The 21,946-nt window shown below is 41.1% G+C and overlaps 3 protein-coding genes across 3 annotated transcripts; 1 reads left to right on the top strand and 2 right to left on the bottom strand.

Annotated features, from left to right (window-relative positions):
* Nucleotides 1-660: 660 nt before the first annotated feature.
* Nucleotides 661-10,804, bottom strand: LOC126792388 (uncharacterized). The gene is made up of 4 exons (XM_050518819.1): nt 10,721-10,804; nt 4,675-6,900; nt 2,124-3,699; nt 661-1,619 (listed from the first exon to the last, which is right to left on the bottom strand). Exons 1-4 carry the CDS (start codon nt 10,802-10,804, stop codon nt 997-999), a joined length of 4,509 nt encoding a protein of 1,502 aa, XP_050374776.1. The 3' UTR covers nt 661-996.
* Nucleotides 10,805-10,942: 138 nt separating this feature from the next.
* On the top strand, nt 10,943-14,946 carry LOC126796729 (formin-like protein 2). Its single transcript, XM_050523473.1, has 4 exons — nt 10,943-12,646; nt 12,793-12,992; nt 13,280-13,524; nt 14,114-14,946. Exons 1-4 carry the CDS (start codon nt 11,187-11,189, stop codon nt 14,930-14,932), a joined length of 2,724 nt encoding a protein of 907 aa, XP_050379430.1. The 5' UTR covers nt 10,943-11,186; the 3' UTR covers nt 14,933-14,946.
* Nucleotides 14,947-15,398: 452 nt separating this feature from the next.
* Nucleotides 15,399-17,874, bottom strand: LOC126792369 (acyl-coenzyme A thioesterase 2, chloroplastic-like). Its single transcript, XM_050518807.1, is given in 5 exon segments — nt 15,399-15,582; nt 15,729-15,857; nt 16,521-16,990; nt 17,068-17,245; nt 17,419-17,874. Coding segments are annotated over 5 exon segments (1,383 nt in total). The 3' UTR covers nt 15,399-15,432.
* Between the last annotated feature and the right edge of the window lie 4,072 nt (nt 17,875-21,946).

The raw sequence follows: 21,946 nt of genomic DNA, 5'->3' as shown, positions 1-21,946 counted from the left end.
AATTTTTAAAGGATAAAAGCTATTTGGCCTTGGTGGATACCTAATGCCTTGGTCTTCCCCAATAACAACTCATGCCTTGATAAAAGTCTCGAAAGATTTAAAGCAAGTTCTAGATTGCAAGCACAATGAATTGATCGCACAATGAAACAACTAGTGCATTAGAAACTTTTATGCACTCTCATCGGCTCAAAATCTCACATAGGCATAGATCGTTTCAACAAAAATAGTCCTCATCTTTCACACATGAATGCATTTAAAATGACATAGGCAATATGACTCTAAACATATGTGAGCACAAAATGTCAAATCCTCCTATTAACAAAGCATTGATTTTTAATCGCTAAACATGCTCAAAATCAATCTATCCAAATATGATGATTGTTTTATTATTGGCACCAAGCAAGTAAACCACAAACAAACTTGTTTTTGCATTTTTCAAAATATCTCAATTTTTATGGGTTTTTTTTATAAAGTAAACATGAAAAAAAAATTATAAGGAATGAAATTACTTAGCCTTACACCTCACACTTAATTTACACATTGTCCTCAATGTGCCGTGAACAATAGTGAAATAAATATAAGGTATAAACTATGTATATTATTTACCACATGCTAGTCAATACAAACTAACCAACACAATTGCCTAGTAAGCACCTCACACTTAAACTTTGGATAATCCTTTCAATAAAAGCTAAATCTTTTGTGTTTCATTCATTGGTCAAGTATGAAATGACTATCCAAACTCTCATTGCCATAATTTATTAACATGGAAACACAAACACAACTAATCATGCTTAGAAAAATGAGAGTGAAGGATAAGAAAACGCAAACTCTTTGAAGATCTCATATAGCTCCATAGTGCCAATTGTGGATGGTGAAAACCCACAAAGCTCGTTGGTCCTTGCAATCCCTTAGCTCCATCTTATTATACTAACCCTTGGAGTCCGCCAAGACGGGTTTAAGTTTAAGGACATTAACAAGGTCCATAATGCTTGCTCAAATGGTGAGAGGGTCCTCGAAGTACTTCACCTCCGCATAAGTATCTTTTGGTGCACCCTCTAGGTAAGGCTTTACTCGATGACCATTAACCTTAAAGGTAGATCCATCTCTTAAGTTCTTCAATGTGACCGCCCCATGACTAAATACTTCAACAAGCTCAAATGGCCCAATCCACCTTGATCTTAGCTTGCCGGGAAACAACTTTAATTTGGAGTTGAAAAGAAGTACAAGTTTCCCAACCTCTAAGTGCTTGGTTTTGATCCTTTGGTCGTGGAATGCCTTAGTTTTCTCTTTATAAATCTTCGCATTCTCATAGGCATCCATCCGAAGCTCCTCTAGCTCACAAAGCTCTAACTTCCGCTCCGCACCACACTTTTCTATGTCAAAATTGAGGGTCTTCAATGCCCAATAAGCCTTATGCTCCAACTCAACCGGTAAATGACAAGCCTTTCCATAAACAAGGCGATATGGAGACATTCCGATAGGTGTTTTGAATGCGGTACGGTAAGCCCATAGAGCATCATCAAGCTTCATTGCCCAATCTTTTCTAGTTGTAGACACCACCTTTTCAAGGATGCTCTTTATCTCCCGGTTAGATATTTCAACTTGTCCATTTGTTTGGGGGTGGTATGGTGTCGAGACTTTGTGCTTAACCCCATACTTCTTCAATAAGGCCGCAAATGGCTTGTTCATAAAATGGGAGCCTCCATCACTAATTATTGCTCTAGGTGTGCCAAATCTTGTGAAGATGTGCTCTTTAAGGAACTTGAGCACGACCTTGTGGTCATTTACCTTGGTGGCCACGGCCTCAACCCATTTGCTTACATAATCAACTCCCACAAGGATATAGAGATAGCCATATGAACTTGGGAATGGTCCCATAAAGTCTATGCCCCATACATCAAATATCTCCACTTCAAGCATATAGTTCAAAGGCATTTGGTCTCTTGAGGAAATATTGCCTACCCTTTGACAACGATCACAAGAGCTCACATAAGAATGTGCATCTTTAAATAATGACGGCCACCAAAACCCAGAATTAAGTACTTTTTGGGCCGTTTTCTTTCCTCCATGGTGACCGCCACAAGCTTGATCGTGGCAAAAAGATAAGACACTTTGTATTTCTTCCTCCGGAATGCATCTCCTCACCAATTGATCCTTGCATTGCTTGAATAAGTATGGATCATCCCAAAAGTAGTGTCTTGCTTCTTTAATGAGTCTCCTTCTTGAATGGAAATCAAATGTCTTAGGAAAGCATTTCCCCCCACTTGCCAAGAAGTTAACCAAATGTGCAAACCATGGTAGCTTCTTCTCAACAATGGAAAACAACCTCTCATCCGGAAATGATTCATTCAAAGGCACCCCATTATCTTCACTTTGATGAGTAAGTCGAGAGAGATGATCCGCTACCAAGTTCACCTTGCCGGGCTTGTCGACAATTTCAATGTCAAACTCTTGAAGAAGTAAAATCCACCTCAAAAGTCTTGGCTTGGCATCACTCTTAGACAATAAATACTTGAGTGCGGAATGATCCGTGTGGATAATGACTTTAGACCCCAAGAGATAGCTTCGGAACTTTTCTAAGGCAAATACCACCGCCAATAACTCTTTCTCGGTGGTAGTATAGTTTACTTGGGCATCATTCAAGGTCTTGCTTGCATAGTAGATGGCATGTAAGAGTTTCTCCTTGCGTTGTCCCAACACTGCTCCCAAGGCGTAATCACTTGCATCACACATAATTTCAAATGGGAGAGTCCAATCCGGTGAGCAAATAATAGGAGCATTGGTAAGCAACTCCTTTATCCTCTCAAATGCCTTCAAACATGCTTCATCAAATATAAATTGAGTCTCCTTGGCCAATAGATCACAAAGAGGCTTCACTATCTTGGAGAAATCTTTTATAAACCTTCGGTAAAAACCGGCATGCCCAAGAAAGCTTCTTACACCTTTTACATTCACGGGAGGGGGCAACTTCTCAATGATTTCAACCTTTGCTTTATCTACTTCAATCCCCTTCGATGATATTTTGTGGCCAAGAACAATCCCTTCTTGCACCATGAGGTGACATTTCTCCCAATTAAGCACTAGATTCGTCTCTTCACACCTCTTAAGGACAAGGGAGAGATGATCAAGACATTTTTCAAATGAGTTCCCATACACAGAAAAGTCATCCATGAAGACTTCTACAAACTCAAGCAACTCGGCAAGAATGGCCATGACACACCGTTGGAAGGTGGCGGGTGCATTACATAATCCGAAAGGCATTCTTCGGTAAGCAAAAGTTCCATATGGGCATGTGAAAGTTGTCTTCTCTTGATCTTCGGGGGCAATTGGGACTTGATTATATCCACTATAGCCATCAAGGAAACAATAGAATGCTTGTCCCGCAAGCCTTTCCAACATTTGATCAATGAAAGGGAGTGGAAAGTGATCCTTCCTTGTTGCAGCATTCAACTTGCGGTAGTCAACACAAACCCTCCATGTGTTTGCAATTCTTTGTGGAACCATCTCACCCTTGTCATTCTTCACCACCGTCATTCCTCCTTTCTTAGGCACCACTTGTATTGGAGACACCCATTTGGAATCGGAGATAGAATAGATGATTCCATTATCAAGGAGCTTAATAATCTCATTCTTCACCACCTCTAACATGTTGGGGTTCAATCTTCTTTGAGCTTCCCTTCTTGGTTTTGCTTCATCCTCCATGTAAATATGGTGCATGCAAAGAGTGGGACTCAACCCCTTTATGTCACTAATGTTCCATCCAAAAGCACCCTTATGCCTCCGAAGAACATCAAGAAGTAAAGTCTCTTGCTCATGTGACAAGCTTGAAGAGATAATGAGGGGCAAGGTGCGGGAATCATCAATATAAACATACTTCAAATGTGCGGGAAGAGGCTTCAATTCAATAGGGGCCGAACTCAAAACCGAAGGATTAACATTCATTGAGAGATAATTGATAGTGGCATGCACCTCACAAGTCTCATCTCTTGAATAGTAACCATCCTCTTTTGTGGGCAAAGGCAAAGCAAGATATGTGTCAAGGTGATCCCCGGCTTCCAAAGTTTCATCCTCACAAAAATCCAACCCAAAGTGTGCTAGTGCCGACTCAAATGCATCATTTGTTGAAGTCTCATGAAAAGTGTGCTCCACCAAGTCATCAATCTTGTCTTCCACTTCAATAGAGTAAACTTTTTGCAACCTCATGGGCTTCTTTAATTCATCAAAGATCTTGAACCCAATTGTGGTGTCATACACGGTCATGGTGAGCAAACCCAATTTCACATCAATCTTTGTCCCCGCTGTGGCCATAAAAGCTCTACCAAAGATAATAGGGAGATCATCTTGGTAAACATCCTCCATGTCAAGAATAACGAAATCGGCCGGTATGACCAACTCGTCAACTTGCACTAACACATCTTCCACAACTCCTCTTGGATACCTCACACTTCTATCGGCTAGTTGGAGAGAAATTTGTATAGGCTTGATGTCGCTCAACCCAAGATCTTTGTAGACACCATATGGCATCAAATTTATGCTAGCCCCCAAATCCATGAGTGCCTTCTCAAATGGTCTCTCACCAATCTTGCAAGGAATAGTAAAAGAACCCGGATCTTTGAGCTTGGGCGGTAACCTCCTTTGAAGCACGGCACTAATTCTCTCATTCAAACACACCTTGTCATCATTCTTCAATGTACTCTTATACCGCTTGTGAGTGCACAAGTCCTTGAGAAATTTAGCATAAGTAGGAATGGTCTTGATTGCATCAAGAAGAGGAATATTGACCTCTACCTTCTTGAACACATCAAAACACTCCATGGACTTCTTCTCTTTCTTACTTAAAGCCTTCTCTTGGTATACCGCTTGTGGAAAGGGAAGTGGCGCTTCTTCTTGCATTTCTTCCACACTAGACTTAGATCCACTTGCTCCCATATTGTCACTCTTGGTGTTGGGCTTGCTTTGGCTCTTCAAATACTCCTCACTATACCCCAAGATCACTCCATCATGTCCCAAAGTATCCTCCATGCCCTTGTTCTTCTTTTGAAACCCGGGAGGCACTCTTGACACTTTAGGATTCAACAAAGGTTCCGTTGGTGCATCCACCTCATTATCGTCATCATTAGGAGCAACCTTATTGTCATATACCTTCCCCCTTCTCAAAGTTCTTATGGCCTTGGCTTGGTTGATTCGTGGATTCTTCTCGGTCATGGAAGGCAATTCTCCTTGCTTCCTTTCTCTCATCTCATTAGCCAATTGTCCCATTTGCGCTTCAAGCTTATGCAATCCTTGAGTAGTGGAGGCCACATCATTTCGAACACTTTGAATAAGCTCATTTTGATTTGCCAAAACCTTGGCAAGCATCTCTTCAAGGCTTGATTTAGGAGCATCCACTTGAGGAGGATGTGGCACTTGAGTATTAGGAGCTTGAAAAGGAGGTCTTGCTTGATAAGGTGGCTTAGGATAAGTATTGCCACCATAACTTCCATTAGTCGCACCTTTGTTTCCTTGAAAGCTTTGGCTCCCACTAGCACCTCCATAGTTGCCACTCCCTTGATTGTTGCAATTCATGCCTTGGTTCCCACCCCATGAGAAATTAGGGTGGTTTCTCCATCCGGGATTGTAAGTGTTGGAATAAGGGTCATTCTTCGGTCTTGAATATGCCATTTGCTTACATTCTTCAATGATCTCGGGAAAACAATCTCCATGAGGGCAAGATAGAGTGTCATGATTCACTCCTTCACAAATTAAACACACTTGTGGCCCTTGAACCTCATTAATCTTCTCACGGCCTCCTTGCTTTCCTTGCTTCAAAAGCATATCAAACTTCTTATTAAGACTTTCTTCTAACCTCTTAAACTCTTGATGCACATCCAAGCTTGATGCCTTGACTTCATATATGCCACCGGTTTTCGGTTGAGTTGCTTCCCTTAGAGATAAATGTGAAGAAGAAGGCTTGCGAACTTGCGGGTTATTATCCCACAATTGAGACCGCTCCGCAAGCTTCTCTAATACTCGATGGGCTTCATCCGCCACTAAGTCCATGAAATCACCATTGCTTGCATTATCCACCTTCCTTCGAGTCTCCGATGTCAAGCCTTGATAAAATAGGCTCATAAGCATATCTTGAGATTGGCCATGATTAGGGCAACCAAGCTCAAGATCCTTGAATCTCTCCCACGTCTCATGAAAGAGCTCATCTTGCTCCTCCTTAAAGGTCATCAACTCGGTTCTTCTTGCATTAGCCTTTTGAGGAGGGAAGTACTTCATAATAAACTTCTTTTGCATATCTTCCCATGAACCAATACTATTGGATGGGAGCTTGTTCAACCACATCTTCGCCTTTTCCTTCAAGGAGCAAGGAAACAACCGGAGCTTGAGAGCTTCTTCCGTCATGCCATTGAGTTTGATATTTGCGCATGCATCCTCAAACTCACTTAAGTGGTGATAAGGATCATTGTTCGGTAACCCATAGAACGTTGGCAAGGTTTGAAGAAAACTAGGTTTGATCTCAAAAGATGATGCACATGGAGGAAGCACTATGCATCTTGAGTGTGTAGAAATTGTAGGCAAGGCACAATCTCGGATAGGCCTTTGCTCTCTCAACTCATCCCTTGGTTCACCATCCGCCATGACTATCTTGTATATTCTTGGACCAAGATTAGGATTCAATTTCCGTGCCTCTTTGTCAAGATTGAACAACCTCTCAAAGGTGGCTAGGTCATTAACCACTAATTCCGGACTTTCCACATTCTCACTTGAATCACTTGAATCTTCCCCAAACAAACTAGTAGATGCAGAAGCCTTGAACTTTTGTCCAATCCCAATGGGAGTCTCTTGATCAGTGGGCTCTAGAATCGTTTGTAAACCTTTTTCACTCTTAGGAGATAAGGACATGAACACCTAAGGAACAAATTAAAGATCAAGTAAGTAAATAGCAATAAAACAACATGCAAAATATATACAAGAAATTAAAATTGCAACAATAATTATTTAGATTTTTTTTGTTTTTTTTTTAAGAATTTACCAAGGTACTTGTAAACAATTTCTAGAAAATTAGAAACCAATCAAAACTTGTAGTGAGAAAAACAAAAAGGATAAGGATTTTCCAAGTTGGCGTAATTCCAACTCAAGTGTAACGAAATTGGCGTAATTCCAATCCAAGTTTGGCGTAGTTCCAAACAAAGTGCGTTTTGGCGTAGTTCCAAAGTAGTTTGGCGTAGTTCCAAACAATGCACTAATTAGCTTAACATTCTTCTTTTCGGTAACTCTTTTCGAATTATGACCAGGTAAGCGTAGGCGCGGCTTTGGTAGGTGAGACCACTTAGTACACGGCACAACGCCCGGGATAAAATCCCTATCCACTTACCTAGACATCATAATCCTACTAAGGTGCGCCTATTTGGAAGAGCGATAAACAAATACGTTACAAAAAAAATCCAAATCCGATTCACTTAGTAAAATAGAAGAGGAATTCCATCCTTGGGTGTTGTTTACCACTCAACCTTTCGATGAAGAGTGATTAAACTCGACGGTACAAGGATAAAGCCCCTAATCCAATTTACTTTGAAATTTACAAGTTCCAATCAACCTCTAATTCTAAAGAAAATGAGTACCTTATATTTAAATTTACAAATTTTAACCAACTAGAATGTGAGCTTGCACAAGTAATAAGTAAATAATAATTGGGCAAGATTACTTTTCCATTTTAAACATGCATGCAATTTATTTTCTTCTTACCACAACTACCATTCCACTTATCAAAAGTACTTGTGTCAACTTCAAAAGTAACGTAGATATTTACAAAAATTAAACATAAAAAAAAAGTAAACTAGCAAAAAAAATGGGTTCTCTAGTCCCTTAGAAACCTAATAGGAATTAAGTTTTACCTCAATCCCCGGCAACGGCGCCAAAAACTTGTTGGTTGAATCACTTAAGTATGATTATGTGTATTTATGTGTGAAACTACCTACTCCCAAGTATAGGAGGTCAAGTTTTAGTAAGGGAAAGTGTAGAGTATCGTACCCAAGGGATTGGGGGAAACTCAACTCTAGCTAGATTTTCGCAAGAAAAACTAGAAAAACATGCATTCTAACTTTTTACAAGTTCACAACCTTAGCCCTTTGGAAGCTAAGAATCATGGAGATGGTATTAACAAGTGGTAGTGAATCGACTTGGTTGATTTTAGAATTAAGCTAAGCAAACTAATTCTTGCACTAAAACAACAAAGAAATGTAAATGTAAAGATAAAATCAAAAGAGGAGTAGAGACTTAGGCATTGCACCTAGCCTTACTCATGCACAAATGTAACTCAAGATTAATGCATAACATGTTGACAAACTTCCCCCTAGTGCTTTGGTGAAGCTACTAAGAAACCAACTAATCATGCAATTTAATAAAGTCTTTTGGAGCCAAATTAAATCACAAAACCTTAGTCCCAATTATATTACCTTATAATACAAGTGGGCTATGTACCACAAGCATAACACCCCCTTAGAGTAATTACACTCATGGCACAAGCATTAAGTTCAAGGTAAGAAATTCAAGCAACTTAATATTTCCCGTAAGAAACATTAAGCCACCACCTAAAGGCTACCCATGCTCACGGATTCAAGAAGTTGTCAAGTTCAAGTTCCGATTCATTAATTACCTAAACATGTTTCTAGGTGACAAACTAGCAACACATTTAGTAAGCATTTTAAGTGTAGAAGCCCATAGATTCAACATGCATCAACATCAATTAAAAGTAAAATGAATTCATTAGCACATGAGTTTGGCTAGGGCTAGCCTAGCCTCAAATCCAACTACTCACAACCCATTAAATACAACAACCCTTGAAAATGAAATACATCAAAAGAGAAATAGAGTAAAGAGAGAAGAGATTACCAAGTGTTTGGTACAAATGATACCAAACCGTACCTCTAAAGGTTTACTACCCAAAAAGATGTAATAAGAAAGAAAATGCTTCTAAGTATAGTATTAATGAGTTCTAACAAAAGAAGAACTCTATGAACACCATACTTTATCCACACAATCTAGAAACAAAGAACAAGGGTTAAGAAAGAGTATGAGTAGAGGATAAAGAGAGTGAAGTGACCCAAATCTATGAAACAAGTTTGTGATTGATCAAGGGTGTAAAGGATCTTTAGTTTTTGGTGAAAACTCAAGACACTTTACACTTTTCTTTGCACAACTTAATATCTATGACTTAGGCCTAAGAAAACTATGTTAAAACTATGGAAAATATGAAGTTTTGATGGAGTTTTAGTGTGGTGAAGGAGAATGCACGAATTTGTGAAGAATGAGGGTATTTAAAGGCCTTAAGGTCACAAATGAATGGTGGAGATGTAAGGGGATGAATGGTTAGATATGGTGGACAAATGTGGAGGCACAAATTGTGGATCTTGTTCTTGAAATGGTCTCATTCATTTGTCTTCTTCCATTTTAAATTTAAATCCCCAATTCATGGAGCACATATTGTGGATCTTGTTCTTGAAATTGTCTCCTTCATTTGTCTTCTTCTATTTTGAATTTAAATTGTAAATTAAAATTTACAATTCATAATTCACCAATATGCTTCATTGACTTATTGACTTTAACCACCACAATTTCCGGCAACCACCTTCTCATCGCCGGAGTTTAACCGGCATTTTCCGGCGTTGACTTTTCTTTTCTTATGAAATCTCCACATTTGCTCTTTTTGGCTTGAAACTTTCACCCGAATCCATAATGTGCGCTAAATCCACTCTTCTTGACGTGTTTCCGATCATTTGCACATTTTCCTAGCATGAGTAGGAAACGTAAAAATAAATAAATAAATATACAAAAATATAAAGCAAAAGAATAAGAATAAGGCAAACATTACTAGGTTAATATTAACCTAACAAAAACCTAGCTACTTCAGAATACACTAGGCTATTGAATTGATGAGTACATGGGTTACATGCTAAACATGTATGTTAGTTGATACAAGGACTTTTCAAATTAAGTGTCAGTGGATAGCGATTTTCGTGATAAAGATCTTATACATTATTAGGATATTTAAAGCCTGATTGATGAAGCTATGATCAAAAAGAGAGATACACAGAAATGTTGCTCTACTGCAATGCCTTCCAATTGTTTATGAAAGAACAGGACTTCAGGTTTTGGTCAAACATGAAGAAAGGGACTCTTTTCTGGTAAAGAAATTCAAAGTTTCCCTCTTTTTACCAGGCATTGCGGGAACCAACTTAATGATAATACGCGTGAGGTTCAAATAATCAAAGTGTTCTTCTTCTTTGTTCTGAGAATTCACTGCAACTACAAGACACCACCCCAGGTGAAGTGATAGGTGCATGGGTCCTTTTTCTGAAAAACGAAGCCCAAAAACCAAAGTGACAGACAGTAAAGACTAAAACAGTAAAAAGGAGCGTAGGAGAATGAGCATAGCCTTGAAATACAACCTCATTTTTCGATTGGGTGTGAGTACCCAGTTTTAACCAGCACAGTGCCACAATGCCAGTTTTCACAGATGGTAATCCCTTCCTGGCTTCACTTGTGTGATCGGTTTCACAGTTTTAACTTTTAACCGGCACAATTCCACAATGTGTAAACAGCTAAGAATCCACGGCAGTGTTGCAGTGATAATTGTAAGAGTCTTTTCACACAATGACACAGGCAAGCAGAGAGAAAAACAAGTCCCAAATCCCAATAATATGAGCAAGCAATGTTTTCCATGTCAGACCATTTTAACCTCTTCTCTACTCTCCCATATCTTCTTCAAGATCTCCTCTTTACCTTCCACACCCTCATAATTGATCACCATCATATTTACTCTGTACCTTTTTCAGCTCATCAGTGTTTCTCTTTCCTCTCCATAGGTGGTGAGAAGCTGAGTGATGGCCTCAAATGGGGTTTGTGAAAGCCTGAACTACCATTCTCTATGAGCTTCTCTCTCTCTCTCTCTCTCTCTCTCTCTGAGCTTCACTTCACTTCACACCTACCACCTTGTAGATTGTAGACCCTCTTTCATCTCCATCACCTTCTCTCTGTCTGAAACAAATTAACAACAGACATTCTTTCATTCCTTCAAAACCCAGCCTCACTCTGCATTTTCAGCTCCAAGAACCAGTCAGTGTCTCTAAACTTTCAAACTTTTTGCTTCTTCAGATTGAAACAGAGTAAAAAGACTGTTGCTTTTTCCAGTTCCAATGGCAGCTCTCACTGTCACTCTGATCAGCTTCTTCCTCCTCCGCCTGACCACCACCACCACTTGTCACCGCCACCTCCTCCACCAGCCTTTCTTCCCAGTCGAATCAAACCCACCAACCGCGTCACCATCTTCCTCTCCTCACCCCTCCCCACTTCCCAAAATGCCCTTCTCCTCCGCCACCTCCTCCTCCCAAACACCGCCTGACGATGACAAGCCCTTCTTCCCCTCCTTGAAACCCACACCGCCGCCTCCCTCCCCAACTGCCCTCACCTCCTTTCCCGCCAACATTTCCTCCATCCTCTTCCCCCAACCCTCCTCCACCTCCCCCCACCGCCACGTCATCGCCATCGTCGCCACCGTCTCCGTCGCCGCCGTCCTCATCATCGCCTCCGCCGCTGCATTTCTTCTCTACCGCCGCCGACGCAAGCTCGACCCGAACTACTCCTCCGACAAGGCCTCAAGAACCGACAGCCTCCGCCTGTTCCCGCCAAACACCGTCACCTCCGACGGAGCTCACAAGCACCGCGCCACCCCCAACAGAACCACCGAGAACTTCCTCTACCTCGGCACATTATCCAACGCTCAAGTCACCGACGACCAAAGCGTCGCCACCACCAGCAATGCCAGCTCCAAGTTCGGGGTTTCTTCTAGCCGGTCCGGCTCGCCGTATCAGCAAATGGGCTCGCCGGAGCTGACTCCGCTTCCGCCGCTACCCAAGCACAACTTCAGGCAGAGCTACAAGCACGAACTTGGTTGCGACGATGATGAAGGGGAAGAGGAGTTCTTTTCTCCGAGAGGGTCTTCTGCTAGTCCCAAAAACGTCGCCGGAGTAAGCTCAGGTAGAGTGTTCGAGGCTGTTGAAGGTGAGAACTTGGGAAGCAGAAGCTTCAATTCAAGGACTGCTTCGTACCCATGTTCAAAATCTGCTTCTCCAGCAAGCTCCGTGTCTAACATTGTCTCACCACAGCTTAATATAAGTCCCACAAGCTTGAAATCGAACTCACCGGACTCGGTGATCAACTTGATGGCACCATCGACTCAGCCTGCTCCGATTCCGGTGGCAGTGTCTCGGTCATTGTCTTCGTCGTCTACTATTTCAGAGAGAGTTTCAGGGAATGTTCAGAATTCCCCCGACTTTTTGACGCAGATGAAGCAGTCGCTGTTGAGAAATAACAGTGCCCCTAAGCGGTTTGTTCCAATAAGACTGCCTCCGCCGCCTCCTCCTCCGCCACCGCCACCGCCGAGGTTTTGGGAAGCTCCGCCGACTCCAGTGGTGAATGCTGGCCAACCTTTTCATGTCACGCCTTCCACGGCTGGTGAACCATCAGAGAAGAATGACGTTGAGGAAAAAAGTGAGGAAACTCCAAGGCCAAAGTTGAAGCCTTTACATTGGGACAAAGTTAGGGCAAGCTCAGACCGCGCCATGGTGTGGGATCAGTTAAAATCGAGCTCCTTTCAGTAAGTGAATAATCACACTTTTTTTTTCTTGTGTTATAGGATTAGAAGGGTATTTGTTAAGTTGTTCATGGCATCAATCTTGCTTTTTAGAGAGTAAAGTGTGTATCTTAGGGTTCGAGTTTTACAGAGCTTGTTTTCATCTGCAGATTGAATGAGGAAATGATCGAGACACTTTTTGTGGTAAACAATTCAAGTTTGGCACCCAAAGAAAATGCTCGGCGACAGATTTTGCCCTCTCTAAATCAGGAGAACCGTGTGCTGGATCCAAAGAAGTCTCAGAATATTGCAATTTTGTTAAGGGCGCTCAATGTTACCATTGATGAAGTCTGTGAAGCACTCTTGGAAGGTAATTAACCTAAATACTTCATAATATATCAGATGGGTACAAGTTTCTGTAAATGTGTTTTTGTGTCCTGCAAATTATATTCAAATGCATGCCTCTATTCATCCAGTTACTCCTTGGTTTAGCCAAGTTCAGTTTTCTGGTTTGGAATTAGTAATGCTGCTAATTACAATGTAGTTTGAGGTTTGAAAGCTGACAACTAGTCTTCATGCATTACGCGTACCAAGCTTCAAGCATCAAATTTGCTTTGTAATTCGATCGTCCTTAATAATTGCTAAACTTTCAAGCAGGTAATACGGATTCTCTCGGGACTGAGCTTCTTGAAAGTTTAATAAAGATGGCACCAACCAAAGACGAAGAGCGTAGGCTAAAAGAGTTCAAGGATGAATCACCTTTTAAGCTTGGGCCAGCGGAGAAATTTCTGAAGGCAGTGCTTGACGTACCTTATGCATTTAAGAGGGTGGATGCAATGTTGTACATTACCAATTTTGATTCAGAAGTAGACTATCTTAGAAGGTCTTTTGAGACATTGGAGGTAAATAACCATATGGTCTTCATTGTGCTATGTTGTAGCATTCAAAACAAAAACGTCTTGGCCTAATGCTTAAACACTTGCTCTGTCCCACTTTTCAAATTTCTTCTTGGGTACTAGCCAATAATGAGTTCTCTGTTACACAAGTGGTGGTGGTCAGGCTAAAATGAGCTCATTCTCTGAAACAAGTCAAAAGTTGAATAATGAGAAAATATAAAGGGGCTTTGTTTTTACTTTTCTTCTTTAGTTTGAATTTGCCTGTAAAGTTGCTGCATATTGCCATTGTTTTTACTGTAAAATGAGCTTATCCTTAACTGCTTTTCAACCTCCATATAGTTTAGACAAATCATATTTCAGAGATGAGTTTGTATTAAACTATGTCCATGCATATCTGGCTGCTCTGCTGAGTTTTTTTTTAATTATTATATATATGTTCCCCTCTGTAATTTTGTCATCTCAAGTAATCTAATTTTTCACATTCCTTTTTATTATAGTATGCAGTTGGTACTATCCACATATGCTTTTCAACTCGACTTGATTTGATAAGCATAAACTCTACTAGCCAATGCTGACATAAATACCTTTCTTTCAGGCAGCATGTGAAGAATTGAAGAGCAGCAGAATGTTCTATAAGCTTCTTGAAGCAGTGCTCAAAACTGGGAACCGCATGAATGTTGGCACCAATCGTGGCGATGCCCATGCCTTCAAGCTTGACACACTCCTCAAGCTGGTAGATGTGAAGGGCACTGATGGAAAAACTACTCTGTTGCATTTCGTTGTACAAGAGATCATCAGAGCTGAAGGTTCTCGGCTCTCAGGCATGAATGAGAATGTAACAGCTGAGTGCAGTCAACAATCTTCTTTCCGGGATGATGTTGAGTTTAGGAAGCTTGGCCTGCAAGTTGTTTCGGGATTGAGTGGGGAGCTCATCAATGTAAAGAAAGCTGCTGGCATGGATTCAGATGTGCTGAGCAATGAAGTTGCAAAGATTGCTGGTGGAGTTACAAAAATAGAAGAAGTTGTAAAGCTAATTGAAGGAAGTGCGTTGAGAGAGAGTAGCCAGAAGTTCTTTGGCTCCATGAATGAGTTCTTGAATAAGGCAAGGGAAGGGATTGTGATGATTCAAGCTCAAGAGAAACTTGCATTCTGTATGGTGAGGGAAATAACAGAATATTTCCATGGGAACTCAGCTAAAGAAGAAGCTCATCCTTTCCGGATTTTCACGGTGGTGAGGGATTTCCTTTCAATTCTAGATCAAGCATGTAAGGTGGTCGGCAAAGTTAATGAAAGAACCATAGTCGGGTCAGCACGTCAATTTTCAATTGCCATGAATCCAACCGTGACACCAGTGTTTCCTGGACCTAGTACCAAGCAGCAGCATGGTTCCTCGGATGATGAAACCTTGGTTTGATGGTAGTTTTCAGTGATTGGATTACATCCCATGGGGTTTGCTGAAGGCCTGAAGCTGATAAGTTGATTTATCTTTTTTGGTTCGGCACCCTTCTTGTACTTGTGTATACAAACACAAGATTTTGGAATCTTTTGTCTTGTGTAATATATAGAGGGAGTCTAATGTACATCTGGTAGTCGTATGTAAGCTTGTGTTCAGTAACTGGAATTTTCCCTCTCCCTCTTACTAGCATCGACTTGATTGTTCACTATGATACAGTATGACCAGATATTCAAAACCTTACGTGGTGACCATTTATTCACAAGGGAACCTAACCGAAACCAAAAGTTCAAGTAGAAACGTCATTGTAGGGACGGGAATCGATGAAAAAAAATGTGGAGCTTTTGATAAGAACACATGAATGTGCATAACAATATCTGTCTTGGCCTAGTCTAACCAAGATTGACACCACTTAACTAGAGCTGCTTGAATTTCACTATTTGCTTGCCTTCCTTGCATATTTATGATGCAGCAATGTGTGAATTCTCTGCATCCATACGTTCAACCACGCGCAGTGCTTCTTCTGTAGCGGGAACAACATTTCGGATCCGGACACCATCTTTTACAGCCTCGGGATGGATTGAAAATGTGAAGTAGAATTTGTTGGATACCTGTTCAGTAGCAAAACATGAACCAAAGTCAAATGTAGATCTATATTTTCTTCACTGTAAAATGCTGGTTCTGTTTCACAGGCCTTCTGCAAAACCCAACTTCATGTCTTCATCATTGTAACTAACTATTGTGCATTTGTGCTCACCTCACTGGACCTGAGCTCAGGCTGTGTAACATGAGCAACAACTTCCACATTTATCAGAGGTTCAGAAGGATTCTCAAGTTCCGTATATAGAACACAAGACTTAAAACGGAGGAAATTACCTACATCCACCTGCATCAGCGAACATAAACATTACATTTCCACAATCATATTTATACCAACATTTGACCAAAACTTTGTACATACTCTGACTGCTTATCAGTTTGAGAAATGACAACTTCTATTAAAGTTTGCCCATCATTGAAACTAGTAGCTCCACTGTATTAGTTTCAGTTTGATGGAAGATTAAATGTTTGTCCAAACCATGACACATAAAAAAGAAGACTAATAACAGTGAAGAGCAACTTTTGAAGCAATGTGTTTCAATACTTAGCAAAGATATTTGGATTGCAATATTAGACTGCTGATTAAGACAACCAGACGGAATTTTCTAATAGGAATCATCATCTTAAACTCCAAGAATAAATTTTCCAAAGAATTATGTTGAGAAAATTCAGATCTTGTATTTCATCTTTAAGATAATCTCTGAACCTAGTATTTCATCTTGACCTTGCACTGCTGCTTGCTCATAGAGCAACACAACGAATTAGATATGATGAGTTGAATCCTAAACTAATGTAAATATGCTGCATCCCTCTTCTGTGATACTTATGCAACAAGGAAAGTCTTAAAATACAAAAACAATTCTTATAACACTCCTAATACTTAATACTTTAACAGTAGCCAATTCAAGCCGAGTAGAAGATTTCTATAGGTAATAGTCTGGCCACTTACAGGTCTAACGAAATCAACATGATCGACTTCTAAGAAGTTTGGTGCTGCACCAGCAAAAGCATAAGTTGTTGCAAATGCGAGTTCAAATGCTCTTCGCATTAGAAATCCTCCAAAGATCCGACCATGGATGTTCCTTTGTTGTGGCTGGCAAATAAAAGAGTTCTGGAGGCAAGTATCCCTGATAAGAATGCTATCTCGGTCTGCCAGTGCCGGCATATCACAGAAGATTCGACCTTCAGCTAACAAGGCATTGAGTCTGTCTTTGTCCTTATCCTCAACATCTATTTTATGTTCTCCTCTCATCTTTTTCCTCATTAAATTCCTCTTATCTGCTGCTTCCCATAGCAACTTTTCTTTCTCAATCTCGGGTGTGATTTGGTTAACAGGAGCTGACTAGCCAGTCTTGGAATCACGGGCCACAAATGTGAAGTTAGCTATAAGAGCAACCGAGTCCGATGAAGCCGCAGTTCCTGCAAGTTGAGCTTTCCATAGTCAATACAAATTATAATGGAAGCAAGACATATATGATTTAGCGTGCGTGGAGTACCATCCGTGGATTGATTGACTTCAAGTTGAATCTCCATGGATGACTTGCCAACCCAAGCAACAGCACCAACTAGATTCAAATCAATGTCATCACGAATTGACTTCTTAAGCACCATCTTGTCAACAGAAGCAGTCACCAAGAGTAGAGGCCTTGTTGTGCCATCTTCATTGCAGCAGTGCTGATGATGCACACATAGATATGTTACATTTAAAAAAAAATTCAGAATGCGGTTTCTAATAGTTAAATGCTACAAAATCTGGATATCAGCTAATAAAATTAATCATTTTTAATGAAATTTAAACTAGTAAACAATTCATGAGCATTGTATACATATAAGAAAAAAAGTTAAACCTTGTATGCAATGGTGCCAGCAAGAGCATCGAGATCCTCAAGCAACTTGCCGATTCTAACGCCATTCCAGGGATTCCGGTATTGCTCTCTGAGTTTGAAATCAGTGGAAAACTGGTAAAGAATACTAGTGCGGCTCTGCGCGGGAGTTCTGGTGAGCAATTCAGTCTGGGGAGTAGTGGAGCCACTGTCCCCTGGTTTGTCAAAAATGTTAGACCTGGCTTCCCAAAGAGCGTTTGTGACGGGGGAGTGGTACATTCCGGGCCATAAGCTGATCGGCTTTCGGATTGAAGACCCTGAGTCGATGGAAGCAGCTGGTACTTTTGGCTCATCTGAGTATGGCTGTTGTCGAATTGGGCCAAAAGGTTGAGGTTTTGGTGAATTGGGTGGGCGGTTTAAAGTCAAGCATGAAGCAATTGATTTGCAACCGCGATTTCTGAGGAGTGGGATCATCATCATCTCCACCGTAAACAAAGTCAGAGACTAAAAAGAAATCCCTTTTTCCGGTAGCTGGTTTATTTTGAATGGAAAAGGGAGAGAGATATTATGTTGGGCTGGTCCAGTTTGGGAAATGACGTTCGGCCCAAAGGTCTTAAAAGACCCGACCCGGAGAGAGAAGTTGGCTTCTTTTTGCCCCAAATTATAAACCCTTGAGCTAGCAGCAGTGGTGATAGGATCAAGATCCATCAATTGGATTGAAAGAGATAAAATGCAGAAATTGAAAGGAAATAATTAAAATAGATTGATATTCATTTCTTAGATAAGAGTTACATTGGAGACTAAATGCCTTATATAGATATTCTAGCACAACCCTAGATACCCGTTTAAATTATGACCCGACCCGAGTCTACTAATGAGCTCATTTAACACACCAGCCCAACTAACATAAGGTTATAGAATATTGGTCCTAACAAGTCCTCCCCCCTTGAAAACAAGCTTGTCCTCAAGTTTGAGAAGTTGGAACCAGCAGGGGGTAATGTGAAGGCCTGGTTAAACAAAGTAACTGCATGCTCGAGCACAACCAGTGAAGATTCATTGGTATCTGCAAGATATGAGAGATTACTTGCTACTTTAGCAGGAGGGACGTCAGGCAAGGGCTGATCACACGCAATAGAGATAGCTGACTGCCTATGACACGCATGTGGCGAATTAGAAGGGACTTCTAAGGCTTTGTTATATGAAATAGGCAGACGATGGCTCAAAATCACAAATTGGAGAGGTGTCATAGTGTAAGTAGGGGAGTAAAGAGAACAGCTCGCCGAAGGAACACAAGCTGCAAAGGTCAGCAAGCTAGCAATAGCAGGAGCATCATTTTGACTTTCATGAGATGAATTATCACTTTGGGAAGCAACATCTCGGGCCACTAACACCGAAGCAACAAGCACAATCATGCCAAGGGCTTTGAATATCATAACAAGGATATTCACAGTAGCCATGCACTGAACATCATTGTAAGACAAACAAAGTGGCATATAAAAAAGTGGCAACCTCAGTGGGAGAAGTAGTACAGCAAACCCCCCGTGTTTGTGATCATGTGATGATGAGAGATGGGATACCTCCATAATCATTGCATAGAGACATTGGAAATTCTTTGCAAAGTCTTCAACAAATGAGTGAGACAGACGATCATCAGAGAAAAAGTTGCTGGGAGTAAAATGGGCTGGCAGTAGTGTCCCTAATATTAAACTGTACGCAGAAAGTACCTCGCCCAATTTTAGAGCCAAAAGCAAAGCATTAGAGTTATCCGCAAGCCAGTCAAGAGATCCTGGAGCCTCTTCAACATGATTCAGCACAATCTCTAACTCGGCAAATTCATGGACATGAACAAAGCAAGGATACTGATGAATGAAATGGAACACTGTCGACCAGAACTCAACGATATCCAAAGTAGAACATTGAAGATACTTAGCACAGACACGCCTCTCGGAACAAATGGTACCCTTAAAAAAATAGCACCGTAAAACAAGAAATTCTTCTATAAAACTCATCACCTCAATATGACCAGCAGCAGGCTCAAATTCAGGAATATGAAAATCCCAGGCAATATTAAATGATGGCACGAGTACAAAAGTCTCATGATTGTTCAGCACATGGGCCTCTGCCTGAATCAGCTCAAACCTTATCAGTACCAATAACCGATTTCCAACATTAATTCCAAGTGAAGTTGAAACATTATCCCTAGAGCCCAATAAGCAAGAGAAATCATTGATCCAAGCATGTAATGCAGTGAGAGCTTCCCCAAAAGAGTGAACCTTAAGATGCAGAGACCACCAAAACAAGTCATTAAACCTGGTAAAAAACATGTCACCTGCAATGTCAAGATCAGGATTTGCCATTACAAGTCCCATCATCCTAGCAGAATGATTATCATAGCAGACACAACAATTGTCTTGTGGGCAAACAAATCTGGCATTCAACACTACAACTTGAAGTCTGTATGAACCGTCTTGTAGTTTCACATACGTAGCACCAAGTATGATTACTGAGGAGCTGTCTTGATTAGGACATTGAAGAACATAGTCAATGAGCACAAATAGTTGAACAGTAGCACTACACAAGACATGGAATTTTAAAGATGACTCCATGTGGAGTGCCAACATACTATGATAATATCCAAGTACTCCAGTCAAATTCTCATACACTAGAAGAGTGGTTGCAGCAACAGCGCAATTAGAATGGTTCAAACAAGTGGGCAAGATGTTCCGCCAGCCATTTGCACTTAACACCTGTAAATTACTCCATAAACCCATTGTGGTGAATGCTCCTCCACAACAAGGAAGCAGAGTGGTTGTTTCACAATGACAAAAGTGGAAGCAACAAGATAGCCAAGGCCAAAACCTTGCATCAGAATGTCCAGTAGCAAAACATATCATCAGCTCATTATTAAGCTTTAGCCCTGCCCTAGAGGTGAAAAACAACTCTTTTGCACTCTGTACACTAACATGCACGGCATGAGCTTTGGATTTCCATTTCCCCCAGATTCTATCTAACTCCATTTTAGTACGCAGTTGCAAGTCTGCATATTTAACTCCAGGACCACAATTATCTTCACCAGTACCAACATGCAAGAAGCTAGTAGTAATAATCATGGGGTCAAAACAGGGTGTTATGACATCAAAATTTCCCAATTTGCAAACGAGACACACCAAACCAAACTTTGGTTTACAAAATGCATCCTGCAAGGGTAGCAGCTGGGGTATAAGATCATCAACACTCTGCACCGCTTCAGTATTATGAGACTCAGGCTCAATATTTCTTGTGCTAAGACCCATGCTATCATGCACAATATGCAAATTCTCGACCAAAACAACAACAACATCCTCACTACTCATTTCAAATACCACAACAGGATAAATATTATCATTGAAGCCTAAAATCACTTCACCATGTGACAGAGTAGAATTTGGGTTCTTTGAGATTAGAATACTACCTCCGATTGTAGCAATTGGTAGTGACCGAGACCCAGTCATAACAGCTTCTGTGGTGAAGGAATTTGCTTCATCAACCATAAAACTGGACTGATCGTACTTCCAATCCCGTTGAACAACAGAAAACCCATCACTGTGCTTCTCAGGTGAGGAGCTACCACCAAATGCAAGGGTAGTTAAACTCATCAAACACATAATCGGTGCCTTAACAACTGAGACTAGATTCTTGGTTGAAGTTAAACTCATCGAACACGCTCCTCCAATGTGGAATGGAGAGTCAACAGAGGCAACAAAGCCGTCGCTTTTGGGTTCCAGTGAATTGAGGTTGAGCTCCTCGACAACGGCTATGGGGAAGGATTGTGGAAGAGTCTCGATCTTAAGACCATTATCACTAGAATCACAACTATCATCTTTTTTGACCACACTAGGACCCCCAATTTCAATACCAGTCGTTTCAAATTCAGAATTATTAAAATCGAATAACTCAGACTCTTTGTTTGGGATTCGTACCTCAATAATAGCATCAAAAATTTGGAGGCCCGGCGTCGTTGTATTTGCTTCCAAATTGATGACGTTGTGCTCCTCCAAAGACGAGGTACAACCTGAGTTATCCTTTGCCAGGCCTTGGGTTGGCAAATCCAAATCCAAATCCTTACAACAGTAGAGGTCGACGCTGGTCCTCGTTGTAGTATCATTCATTGCCACGACGAGCAGTGCGGGAACAGAGATTGGCACATCGCAACCGTCGGTTTCGTCGGAAGGACTGAGAGAAATGACGGATGGGTGAGCGTCAGAGTCGAAGGAAGGGAAGGTCAGTGGAGTTTGTTCACATGGCCGCTCATACTGGGTTGCGTTAGTTTCCGGATTCCAATAGTACAGAGAACCCGATGAACCGTCAATTAAACCTCTCCAAGGGGCTGGGAGCGTCGGGTCTGCCGGAGCATACTGTGGAGTACTGTGTGTAGAGGTCGCAGAAGCCCGAAGTTTGGCGTAAGTTTCCCGAATTTGCACCAGTTTGACACGAGAGTCTTGAAGTTGACTCTGACACTTGTGCATCTGGGTCGTGAGAGTGTGGTTGAATTTTTGAAAAGCAGCAAGGCAAG

The sequence above is a fragment of the Argentina anserina genome, chromosome 1, assembly GCF_933775445.1.
Source record: "Argentina anserina chromosome 1, drPotAnse1.1, whole genome shotgun sequence".
Lineage (NCBI taxonomy): Eukaryota > Viridiplantae > Streptophyta > Magnoliopsida > Rosales > Rosaceae > Argentina > Argentina anserina.
The sequence above is the reverse complement of the archived record's forward strand: the minus strand, read 5'-3'. Positions and strand labels throughout refer to the sequence as shown.

Bases quoted from the DNA above. Each gene is read 5' to 3' on its own strand.
- LOC126792388 (XM_050518819.1), bottom strand. From the start codon at position 10,804: ATGATGGTGATCAATTATGAGGGTGTGGAAGGTAAAGAGGAGATCTTG. The intron at 6,901-10,720 runs GTCTGACATGGA...TTTGTTCCTTAG, and splicing joins GTAGAGAAGAGGTTAAAATG to GTGTTCATGTCCTTATCTCC. The intron at 3,700-4,674 runs GTGTGTTTGAAT...ATTTACATGGAG, and splicing joins CATTGAAGAATGATGACAAG to GATGAAGCAAAACCAAGAAG.
- LOC126796729 (XM_050523473.1), top strand. From the start codon at position 11,187: ATGGCAGCTCTCACTGTCACTCTGATCAGCTTCTTCCTCCTCCGCCTG. The intron at 12,993-13,279 runs GTAATTAACCTA...ACTTTCAAGCAG, and splicing joins CTGTGAAGCACTCTTGGAAG to GTAATACGGATTCTCTCGGG. The intron at 13,525-14,113 runs GTAAATAACCAT...CCTTTCTTTCAG, and splicing joins GGTCTTTTGAGACATTGGAG to GCAGCATGTGAAGAATTGAA.